The sequence below is a fragment of the Coregonus clupeaformis genome, chromosome 9, assembly GCF_020615455.1.
Source record: "Coregonus clupeaformis isolate EN_2021a chromosome 9, ASM2061545v1, whole genome shotgun sequence".
Taxonomy (NCBI): domain Eukaryota; kingdom Metazoa; phylum Chordata; class Actinopteri; order Salmoniformes; family Salmonidae; genus Coregonus; species Coregonus clupeaformis.
Genome location: NC_059200.1, coordinates 43,928,108 through 43,940,126, shown reverse-complemented (window position 1 = coordinate 43,940,126; position 12,019 = coordinate 43,928,108). Strand labels below are relative to the sequence as shown.

The window sequence follows — 12,019 nt, the reverse complement described above, 5'->3', positions numbered from 1 at the left end:
GGGCCAGATTGCTCAACTTTGACCCTGGGTGCTGATCACATGGCACAAACCTGGTGCTGGTGAAGGGGCCCGGCGTGGGGAGCACAAAGCAAGTTCTGACGGGTGAGAAAAGAGAGCAGTCATCAGTGTGGGGAGTGATCGTCAGCAGGGAGTCCTGTGTGTCTGTTTTTGGTCAAATCTCAACCACACGATTCAAGCAGGCACTTACATCCCCAGTGTCAAAACAGCCTCAAACTTCATACTTCATGATTATAAGGACAATCTTCGGACAAACAAATTCAGAACAGAACAATCTTCCCAGAATGCACCTTTACACAGTGATTCTGAAAGTCCAGGCCCATGACTCACTGTTACTGCAGTCATCCCCTGAAGTATCGCCAAAGACTTTAATCCAATATGGCATGTCTTGGCACACCAATCAAAGCAACCCAGTGCACCACAGGCAATGTACTGGAGTTTTTTAAGAGGAAGCTGGCCAGAAAATGTCTCTCGTGGGTTATGTGTTTATTTGCCAGTGTGAAATTATGTCAATATTTGTACACAGGATTTGGTCTTCCTAGGGCAGTGATCATTAACCTTTTCTGAGCCAATGCAACATTAAAAACAGTGCTGTATGAATGAGGGTTGGGTAGTGAAACATTTTATTTTTTTATTTTATTTCACTGGACTCGCAGTGCCTGCATCTGAAGGTCAATCTCTCAGCAAATGGAGGCAGAGAGCAGCAGAGGGTCCACCTCTCACCACCCAGGTAGCTGAATTTGCACATTCAGACCAATGACATTTTTCAAAACGGGACCACTTCGCCTCCCCAGTAAGTAGCCTTGCACAAGCCTTGGCTTGTGTGAGCTGGAATGGCTCAGAGGAGCTGGTTTCTGTTTATGTAGCTTGAGGCAGCTTGATGTACAAGTACACCACTGAACAGGACACGAGTCTATCGCAGGGCCTTACCCACAATCTATCTCCTTAATGCGAAGTGCCAAGCAGAGATGCATTGGGTCGCATTTTTACAGTCTTTGGTATGACTCGGCCTGGGATCGAACTTCCAACCTTCTAATCTCAGGGCGGACACAAGGCCACTGAGTTGGTCTGGTTAATCAAATGTACCTACCGCTAATAGCAGGAGAGGAATTTAATAAATGGGAGTGTATTGCTTTATCGTTGGCTATTCTACAGAAAAGTTTGCCGATCAACTAGGAATGCCTTAAGATCGACCAGTCGATCGCAATTGACAGGTTGGCGACCTCTGTTCTAGAGTGTGTGTTGTCATGTGCCTTTCGCCTTGATCATGAATCTCAATGATTGGTCGTTACAGCTGATACTCACCCTCGGGACGGTACTGGGCAATGATGGTGACAGTTTGGCCCGCCCCCTTTAGTGCTGCAGCCGCTTGCTCGTGGGTGGCCCCGCGTAGGTCGATGCCATTAACCTGCATTGACAAAGACACATCGATCTATACATTAATCTTCCACTTTGTACAACTGCAAACAAAATATACATCAAACAGGTCCCTCTTTCCCTCCCTTTCCACTCAATCCATTCACCTCAACCCCTGTGTTTGTCTTTGTGCTTACTACTCCAATGCATGTCTGACAGTGTGAAGTGAAGAGACTGGGAAGTGAGAGGGAAAGTGAGAGATAGTGGGAAAGACTACGTGCCTGAGAGAAAGAGGGAACAAGTTATTCTTAGACATGAAAATCAGGCCAGAGCTGAAATGCACCTTAACTGCCTACTCTGATGCCTGGGCAGAGGCGTCAGAAAGGCTATTGCAGGGTATGTCTCAAGTTTAGAGGGAGTGTGCAATTGGCATGCTGACTGCAGCAATGTCCACCAGAGCTGTTTCCAGAGAGTTTAATGTTCATTTCCCTACCATCAGACGCCTTCAATGTCATTTTAGAGAATTTGGCAGTACGTCCAACCGGCCTCACAACCGCTTCGTGTGGGCGAGCAGTTTGCTGATATCAATATTGTGAACAGAGTGCCCCATGGTGGCGGTGGGGATATGGTATGGGCAGGCATAAGCTACGGACAATGAACACAATTGCATTTTATTTATGGCAATTTGAATGCACAGAGATACCGTGATGAGATCCTGAGGCCCATTGTCATGCCATTCATCCTCCACCATCACATCATGTTTCAGCATGACAATGTACGGCCCCATGTCGCAAGGATCTGTACACAATTCCTGAAAGCTGAATATTTCCCAGTTCTTCCATGGCCTGCATACTCACCAGACGTCACCCATTGAGCATGTTCGGGATGCTTTGGATCGACGTGTACGACAGCGTGTTCCAGTTCCCGCCAATATACAGCAACTTTGCACAGCCATTGAAGAGGAGTGGGACAACATTCCACAGGCCACATTCAACAGCCTGATCAACTCTATGCGAAATGAGGCAAATGGTGGTCACATCAGATATTGACTGGTTTTCTGATACAGTTGAAGTCGGAAGTTTACATACACTTAGGTTGGACTCATTAAAACTCGTTTTTCAACTACTCCACAAATTTCTTGTTAACAAACTATAGTTTTGGCAAGTCGGTTAGGACATCTACTTTGTGCATGACACAAGTTATTTTTCCAACAATTGTTTACAGACAGATTATTTCAGTTAGAATTCACTGTATCACAATTCCAGTGGGTCAGAAGTTTACATACACTAAGTTGACTGTGCCTTTAAACAGCTTGGAAAATTCCAGAAAATGATGTCATGGCTTTAGAAGCTTCTGATAGGCTAATTGACATCATTTGAGTCAATTGGAGGTGTACCTGTGGATGTATTTCAAGGCCTACCTTCAAACTCAGTGCCTCTTTGCTTGACATCATGGCAAAATCAAAAGAAATCTGCCAAGACCTCAGAAAATAAATTGTAGACCTCCACAAGTCTGGTTCATCCTTGGGAACAATTTCCAAACGCCTGAAGGTACCACGTTCATCTGTACAAACAATAGTACGCAAGTATAAACACCATGGGACCATGCAGCCGTCATACCGCTCAGGAAGGAGACGCGTTCTGTCTCCTAGAGATGAACGTACTTTGGTGCAAAAAGTGCAAATCAATCCCACAACAACAGCAAAGGACCTTGTGAAGATACTGGAGGAAACAGGTACAAAAGTATCTATATCCACAGTAAAAAGAGTCCTATATCGACATAACCTGAAAGGCTGCTCAACAAGGAAGAAGCCACTGCTCCAAAACCGCCATAAATAAGCCAGACTACGGTTTGCGACAGCACATGGGGACAAAGATCGTACTTTTTGGAGAAATGTCCTCTGGTCTGATGAAACAAAAATAGAACTGTTTGGCCATAATGACCATCGTTATGTTTGCAAGCCGAAGAACACCATCCCAACCGTGTAGCACGGGGGTGGCAGCATCATGCTGTGGGGGTGTTTTGCTGCAGGAGGGACTGGTGCACTTCACAAAATAGATGGCATTATGAGGAAGGAAAATTATGTGGATATATTGAAGCAACAAGACATCAGTCAGGAAGTTAAAGCTTGGTTCAAATGGGTCTTCCAAATGGACAATGACCCCAAGCATACGTACAAAGTTATGGCAAAATGATTTAAGGACAACAAAGTCAAGGTATTGGAGTGGCTATCACAAAGCCCTGACCTCAATCCTATAGATATTTGTGGGCAGAACTGAAAAAGCATGTGCGAGCAAGGAGGCCTACAAACCTGACTCAGTTACACCAGCTCTGTCAGGAAGAATGTGCCAAAATTCACCCAACTTATTATGGGAAGCTTGTGGAAGGCTACCCGAAACATTTGACCCAAGTTAAACAATTTAAAGGCAATGCTACCAAATACTAATTGAGTGTATGTAAACTTCTGACCCACTGGGAATGTGATGAAATAAATAAAAGCTGAAATAAATCATTCTCTCTACTATTATTCTGACATTTCACATTCTTAAAATAAAGTGGTGATCCTAACTGACCTAAGACAGGGAATTTTTACTAGTATTAAATGTCAGGAATTGTGAAAAACTGAGTTTAAATGTGTTTGGCTAAGGTGTACAGTGAGGGAAAAAAGTATTTGATCCCCTGCTGATTTTGTACATTTGCCCACTGACAAAGACATGATCAGTCTATAATTTTAATGGTAGGTTTATTTGAACAGTGAGACAGAATAACAACAAAAAAATCCAGAAAAATGCATGTCAAAAATGTTATAAATTGATTTGCATTTCAATGAGGGAAATAAGTATTTGACCCCTCTGTGAAACATGACTTAGTACTTGGTGGCAAAACCGTTGTTGGCAATCACAGAGGTCAGACGTTTCTTGTAGTTGGCCACCAGGTTTGCACACATCTCAGGAGGGATTTTGTCCCACTCCTCTTTGCAGATCTTCTCCGTCATTAAGGTTTCGAGGCTGACGTTTGGCAACTCGAACCTTCAGCTCCCTCCACAGATTTTCTATGGGATTAAGGTCTGGAGACTGGCTAGGCCACTCCAGAAACTTAATGTGCTTCTTCTTGAGCCACTCCTTTGTTGCCTTGGCCGTGTGCTTTAGGTCATTTTCATGCTGGAATACCCATCCACGACCCATTTTCAATGCCCTGGCTGAGGTAAGGAGGTTCTCACCCAAGATTTGACTGTACATGGTCCCGTCCATCGTCCCTTTGATGTGGTGAAGTTGTCCTGTCCCCTTAGCAGAAAGACACCACCAAAGCATAATGTTTCCACCTTTGTCGGTGGGGATGGTGTTCTTGGGGTCATAGGCAGCATTCCTCCTCCTCCAAACACGGCGAGTTGAGTTGATGACAAAGAGCTCAATTTTGGTCACATCTGACCACAACACTTTCACCCAGTTCTCCTCTGAATCATTCAGATGTTCATTGGCAAACTTCAGACGGGCCTGTATATGTGCTTTCTTGAGCAGGGGGACCTTGCGGGCGCTGCAGGATTTCAGTCTGTCACGGCGTAGTGTGTTACCAATTGTTTTCTTGGTGACTATGGTCCCAACTGCCTTGAGATCATTGACAAGTTCCTCCCGTGTAGTTCTGGGCTGATTCCTCACCGTTCTCATGATCATTGCAACTCCACGAGGTGAGATCTTGCATGGAGCCCCAGGCCGAGGGAGACTGACAGTTATTTTGTGTTTCTTCCATTTGCCAATAATCGCACCAACTGTTGTCACCTTCTCACCAAGCTGCTTGGTGATGGTCTTGTAACCCATTCCAGCCTTGTGTAGGTCTACAATCTTGTCCCTGACATCCTTGGAGAGCTCTTTGGTCTTGGCCATGGTGGAGAGTTTGGAATCTGATTGATTGATTGCTTCTGTGTACAGGTGTATTTTATACAGGTAACAAGCTGAGATTAGGAGCACTCCCTTTAAGAGTGTGCTCCTAATCTCAGCTCGTTACCTGTATAAAAGACACCTGGGAGCCAGAAATCTTTCTGATTGAGAGAGGGTCAAATACTTATTTCCCTCATTAAAATGCAAATCAATTTATAACATTTTTGACATGCGTTTTTCTGGATTTATTTGTTGTTATTCTGTCTCTCACTTTTCAAATAAACCTACCATTAAAATTATAGACTGATCATGACTTTGTCAGTGGGCAAACGTACACAATCAGCAGGGGATCAAATACTTTTTTCCCTCACTGTATGTAAACTTCCGACTTCAACTGTACATGCCCCTACCTTTTTTTTAAGGTATCTGTGACCAACAGATATGTATGTATCTGTATTTAGGGCCTAATTTATTTATTTCAATTGACTGATTTCCTTATGTGAAGTGTAACTCCAGTAAAATCTTTGAAATTGTTGCATGTTGCATTTATATATATATATATATATATATATATATATATATATATATATATATATATATTTATTCCACAGTGGGGAAAAAAAGTATTTAGTCAGCCACCAATTGTGCAAGTTCTCCCACTTAAAAAGATGAGAGAGGCCTGTAATTTTCATCATAGGTACACGTCAACTATGACAGACAAATTGAGATTTTTTTTCTCCAGAAAATCACATTGTAGGATTTTTAATGAATTTATTTGCAAATTATGGTGGAAAATAGGTATTTGGTCACCTACAAACAAGCAATATTTCTGTCTCTCACAGACCTGTAACTTCTTACATTTACATTTTAGTCATTTTAGCAGACGCTCTTATCCAGAGCGACTTACAGTTAGCACATATATTATTTTATCAAACCCACAACCCTGGCGTTGCAAACGCCATGCTCTACCAACTGAGCTACATCCCCTGCCGGCCATTCCCTCCCCTACCCTGGACGACGCTGGGCCAATTGTGCGCCGCCCCATGGGTCTCCCGGTCGCGGCCGGCTACGACAGAGCCTGGATTCGAACCAGGATCTCTAGTGGCACAGCTAGCACTGCAATGCAGTGCCTTAGACCACTGCGCCACTCGGGAGACATGATCTTCTTCTTTAAGAGGCTCCTCTGTCCTCCACTCGTTACCTGTATTAATGGCACCTGTTTGAACTTGTTATCAGTATAAAAGACACCTGTCCACAACCTCAAACAGTCACACTCCAAACTCCACTATGGCCAAGACCAAAGAGCTGTCAAAGGACACCAGAAACAAAACTGTAGACCTGCACCAGGCTGGGAAGACTGAATCTGCAATAGGTAAGCAGCTTGGTTTGAAGAAATCAACTGTGGGAGCAATTATTAGGAAATGGAAGACATACAAGACCACTGATAATCTCCCTCGATCTGGGGCTCCACGCAAGATCTCACCCCGTGGGGTCAAAATGATCAACAATCCAAAAACCACACGGGGGGACCTAGTGAATGACCTGCAGAGAGCTGGGACCAAAGTAACAAAGCCTACCATCAGTAACACACTACGCCGTCAGGGACTCAAATCCTGCAGTGCCAGACGTATCCCCCTGCTTAAGCCAGTACATGTCCAGGCCCGTCTGAAGTTTGCTAGAGTGCATTTGGATGATCCAGAAGAGGATTGGGAGAATGTCATATGGTCAGATGAAACCAAAATATAACTTTTTGGTAAAAAATAAACTTGTCGTGTTTAGAGGACAAAGAATGTTGAGTTGCATCCAAAGAACACCATACCTACTGTGAAGCATGGGGGTGGAAACATCATGCTTTGGGGCTGTTTTTCTGCAAAGGGACCAGGACGACTGATCCGTGTAAAGGAAAGAATGAATGGGGCCATGTATCGTGAGATTTTGAGTGAAAACCTCCTTCCATCAGCAAGGGCATTGAAGATGAAACGTGGCTGGGTCTTTCAGCATGACAATGATCCCAAACACACCGCCCGGGCAACGAAGGAGTGGCTTCGTAAGAAGCATTTCAAGGTCCTGGAGTGGCCTAGCCAGTCTCCAGATCTCAACCCCATAGAAAATCTTTGGAGGGAGTTGAAAGTCCGTGTTGCCCAGCGACAGCCCCAAAACATCACTGCTCTAGAGGAGATCTGCATGGAGGAATGGGCCAAAATACCAGCAACAGTGTGTGAAAACCTTGTGAAGACTTACAGAAAACGTTTGACCTGTGTCATTGCCAACAAAGGGTATATAACAAAGTATTGAGAAACTTTTGTTATTGACCAAATACTTATTTTCCACCATAATTTGCAAATAAATTAATTCAAAATCCTACAATGTGATTTTCTGGAAAAAAAATTCTCATTTTGTCTGTCATAGTTGACGTGTACCTATGATGAAAATTACAGGCCTCTCTCATCTTTTTAAGTGGGAGAACTTGCACAATTGGTGGCTGACTAAATACTTTTTTTCCCCACTGTATGTGTATATATATACACATATATATACACATACATACACACACACTACCGTTCAAAAGTTTGGGGTCACTTAGAAATGTCCTTGTTTTCGAAAGAAAAGCAAATTTTTTGTCCATTAAAATAACATCAAATTGATCAGAAATACAGTGTAGACATTGTTAATGTTGTAAATGCCTATTGTAGCTGGAAACGGCAGATTTTTTATGGAATATCTACATAGGCATACAGAGGTCCATTATCAGCAACCATCAGTCCAGTGTTCCAATGGCACGTTGTGTTTGCCAATCCAAGTTTATCATTTTAAAAGGCAAATTATGTTAGCACAGCTGAAAACTGTTGTGCTGATTAAAAGAAGCAATAAAAAACTGGCCTTCTTGAGACTAGTTGAGTATCTGGAGCATCAGCAATTGTGGGTTCGATTACAGGCTCAAAATGATGTGGATGTTTTGTGTCTTTGCCCATAACTTTGCACCTTTTGATGTAAATGTTTGAGGACAGGGTTTTGTTCTTTCTGGATTCTATTAGAATGACAATCGTAGAGAAAGGGACAGGGCAACAACTCTTACAATTCCAACTATTGAATCCTGCAATAGCAAATCAGAGATGCTGAAAATAAAAATGACAGACATCTATTTCAGTCCGTTAATACTAGTAAAGGCCCAGGGCACTACATTTGTGAAAATATATTTATTTCAAAAAAGTGTGTCATGAACTGCAACGCTGCTGGGTGTTTCAAAACATTAGGAACACCTTCCTAAAATTGAGTTGCATCCCCTTTTGCCCTCAGAACAGACTCAATTAGTCGGGGCATTGACTCTACAAGGTGTTGAAAGCGTTCCACAGGGATGCAAGCACATGTTGACTCCAATAATTCCCACAGTTGTGTCAAGTGGGCTGGATGTCCTTTGGGTGTTGGACCATTCTTGATACACACAGGAAACTGTTGAGTGTGAAAAACCCAGCAGCATTGCAGTTCTTGACACAAACCGGTGCGCCTGGCACCTACAACCATACCCTGTTCAAAGGCACTTTAATCTTTTGTCTTGCCTATTCACCCTCTGAATGGCACACATACACAATCCATGTCTCAAGGCTTAAAAATCACTCTTTAACCTGTCTCCTCCCCTTCATCTACATTGATTGAAGTGGATTTAACAAGTGACATCAATAGTGGTCCGCTGTAGCTCAGCTGGTAGAGCACGGCGCTTGTAACGCCAGGGTAGTGGGTTCGATCCCCGGGACCACCCATACACAAAAAATTTATGCACGCATAACTGTAAGTCGCTTTGGATAAAAGTGTCTGCTAAATGGCATATTAATAAGGGATCATAGCTTTCACCTGGTCAGTCTATGTCATGGAAAGAACAGATGTTCCTAATGTTTTGTAAATAATCCACAAATAGTGAAATTATCAAATCAAATTAACAGGGTCATCAAGGTAAAATTAATAAATAATGATACCATGTTTTTTTTTTTTTATACGTATGAGTAATGAGACAAAAAACATTGGAATTGTTGGTCAACATGTTGTTCATTTACAGGCTCAAAGGCTACAGATATACAATGCCTGCATGCGTTTGCACCCACATGTATATACTGTATGTGTGTGTCTACTGTATGTGTGTGTCTACTGTATGTGTGTGTCTACTGTATGTGTGTGTCTACATGTACAGTATAGGTACATTTCTACTGTAACTGTTTCTCAGGACAATCTTGAAAATGGGACATTACATTTACATTTTAGTCATTTAGCAGACACTCTTATTCAGAGCGACTTACAGTTAGTGAGTGCATACCCCGTGGGAAACAAACCCACAACCCTGGCGTTGCAAGCGCCATGCTCTACCAACTGAGCTACAGGGGACATCTCAGGAGTATAATCTTGTTCTCAAACCTCTCAGTATACTGCCAAATACAGTACATGTACATACCTGTGTGTGTATGTAGAAACATTACCAGCATAAATATATACTTCATTATGTGCGCCTGTGGGGGTAAACTCACCGACAGGATCTGGTCTCCCCTTCGCAGCTCTCCGCTTAGGTCAGCGGGCCCTCCCGCCAGGATGAAGGAGACAAAGATGCCCTCTCCGTCCTCCCCGCCCACGATGTTGAATCCCAGGCCCGTGGAGCCCTTATGGAGGACCATCTTTCTGGGTTCCCTGTACAAACAGGTCAGATAGTACATCAGCTCAGCATCTGAGTCCGAGGGGCTTAGCATCTTGACTGTCCGTCCGGGAGAGAAGAGAAGAAAGAGAACCACACACACAAGCAGATAGATGCGTGGGCACGTAGAGCGCGCCCAGGCACACTACAGAGATGGCAGAGGCCCAAAGGGGCATTGTGCTCTACTTAAATCATTGTCCCATTTCTGACTGGTTTCCTGGAGACGAGGAGCCTGCACATGAGCGTGAGGTCACAAGTGTGCATGTATGCACGCACGCAGGCAGGCACACACACACATTCACACACACGTAGAAGACCGAGAGCTAGCATCTGCCACCAGCTCCCACTGGACTAAAGTCAAATAGCAATCAGGACATTGAGGACACCTTCTTCAATGGAGAAGATGAGACTTACTTTCCCTATAGTGCCACCAATCTACTCTGAAGGGAGCACTGTCGCTGTCAAACCAACAAAATTATCTAGTTAATAATGTATGTCAAGTAGAGCTAGAAGGTTCTGAGTCCCTTGCCGGGTGTCTTTTTGAGTTGCTTGAGAACAGTAGGAGTCTACAGATCAAGTCTGGAAATCAAGCTATAGGGATAGATAGCAATGAGTCTCAGAGTAGGAGTTCTGATCTAGGACAATGTCCCATGTAATCTTATTCATTGTGATCTAAAATGGTAAAACTGATCCTAGATCAGCACTCCTATGCTGAGATAATTGATACATATATGACCACTGACCTAGTTGCAAAGCGCTGCACTGTGGGTTGTAGGTTCCCTTAGACAGATTGTTGTGACAGGTCTACCACTTGTTACATCATAACAATAGATTGCCATCTACTGGAGGACTAAAGGAACACTTCACAGATTTTTTACATCATATTCAGCAACAGACCACTATCTGTGAAAATGTCGCCTTTGAATATGAAGTCAAAAATCTGTGAAATACTGCTTTAAAGTACTTGGGTAAAGCCGTGGTACCCAAACATTTTCAAGGTGTGGCTCAAACAATTTGTGAAATAAGGTTAGGGTACGACATTGTCCTAGCACAGTGATTTGTAGTAAGTTTTCCTATAATACAAGGGGCGATTCTCAATTTAGGGGAGATTCTCAAATGTGTTAAGTCTGTCCTCTCCTCGACTCCTGTGTCCTCCTCTCCTCCGTGACCTGGAAACCGATAAGTGGTTGAGGAGTGTGTCAACTTGTTAGTAGGTGAACGGAGAAGTATGCTATCCTACTCGATTACCTACTTCGGCAGAGGATGCACAAGAGTATTCTCCCACCTGCTAGCGCAGAAGTGTTTTAAAATCTTTTGATGTCTCCTCGATTACATTTGACCTTATTCAAAAGCAGGCGAGGAGAGTACGGAGGAGAGGATGCGAGGAGTCGAGCAAACCAATTGAGATTCTCTCATTGCCTACCACAAATCTGAACAGTGACACAATAGAGCAGGCAAATTCAAATCTGGACCTCGAAGCCATTTCCGCTGCTGACTTTCATTATTTTCTTCTAATTAGGGCTGGCACGATAATTGGATAATAGATTATGGATGTAGACAGTCAAGACAATAAAATAACCGTCAAAACCGTTTTAATATGTATAATTATTTAAATTTTTTATTTTTTTTGTTTTACTTCATATTTAAGTCAGAAAACTTTACCCAAAAGCAGCAAAGTAAAAGTAAGCCTGATTTACATCTAACAGCCCACAGGAGGGAGGAGAGGAGGCAAAACTATAGCCAGTTTTAGAATGTTGTGTTGTGGAACGATCAGCTGACGGAAAAAGGGAAAGCCAGGCATTAAAAAAGATGACGTGCGAGTCAGTCTGTTTCTGTGGTAACGTGATGAAACAATGTTGCTCCTTGTTGTAGCAAACTGGAACGATTATAACGGTGACCGCGGTCATTTGGCTGACAAATCACCTTCATCCAAAATTCCATGACCATCACAGCCCTACCTCTAATCAGGGACTGCAGTACCAGCAGTAATCCGGACCCTCAGGCTCGGATTTGGATACCCCTGCAATAGCGCATCTATAAAACAAAATACAGCACGTAAAGTAAAAGAACAAAGCGGGGTCTCCGCCACTTGATT

General features: G+C 43.2%; 1 protein-coding gene across 10 annotated transcripts in view; it reads right to left on the bottom strand.

Annotated features, from left to right (window-relative positions):
* LOC121573994 (disks large homolog 2) overlaps window positions 1–12,019 on the bottom strand; it is a 324,395-nt gene that overhangs the window by 39,378 nt on the left and 272,998 nt on the right. For 5 of the 10 annotated variants that reach the window (XM_045222647.1, XM_041886461.2, XM_041886460.2 and 2 more), the window contains 3 exons: window positions 9,764–9,920; window positions 1,324–1,426; window positions 51–95 (listed from right to left, as the gene is read on the bottom strand). In XM_045222647.1, the coding sequence (XP_045078582.1) occupies window positions 51–95; window positions 1,324–1,426; window positions 9,764–9,920 (305 nt within the window). The remainder of the gene's footprint in view (window positions 1–50; window positions 96–1,323; window positions 1,427–9,763; window positions 9,921–12,019) is intronic. The other 5 variants (XM_045222648.1, XM_045222651.1, XM_045222650.1 and 2 more) reach the window with 1 other exon arrangement.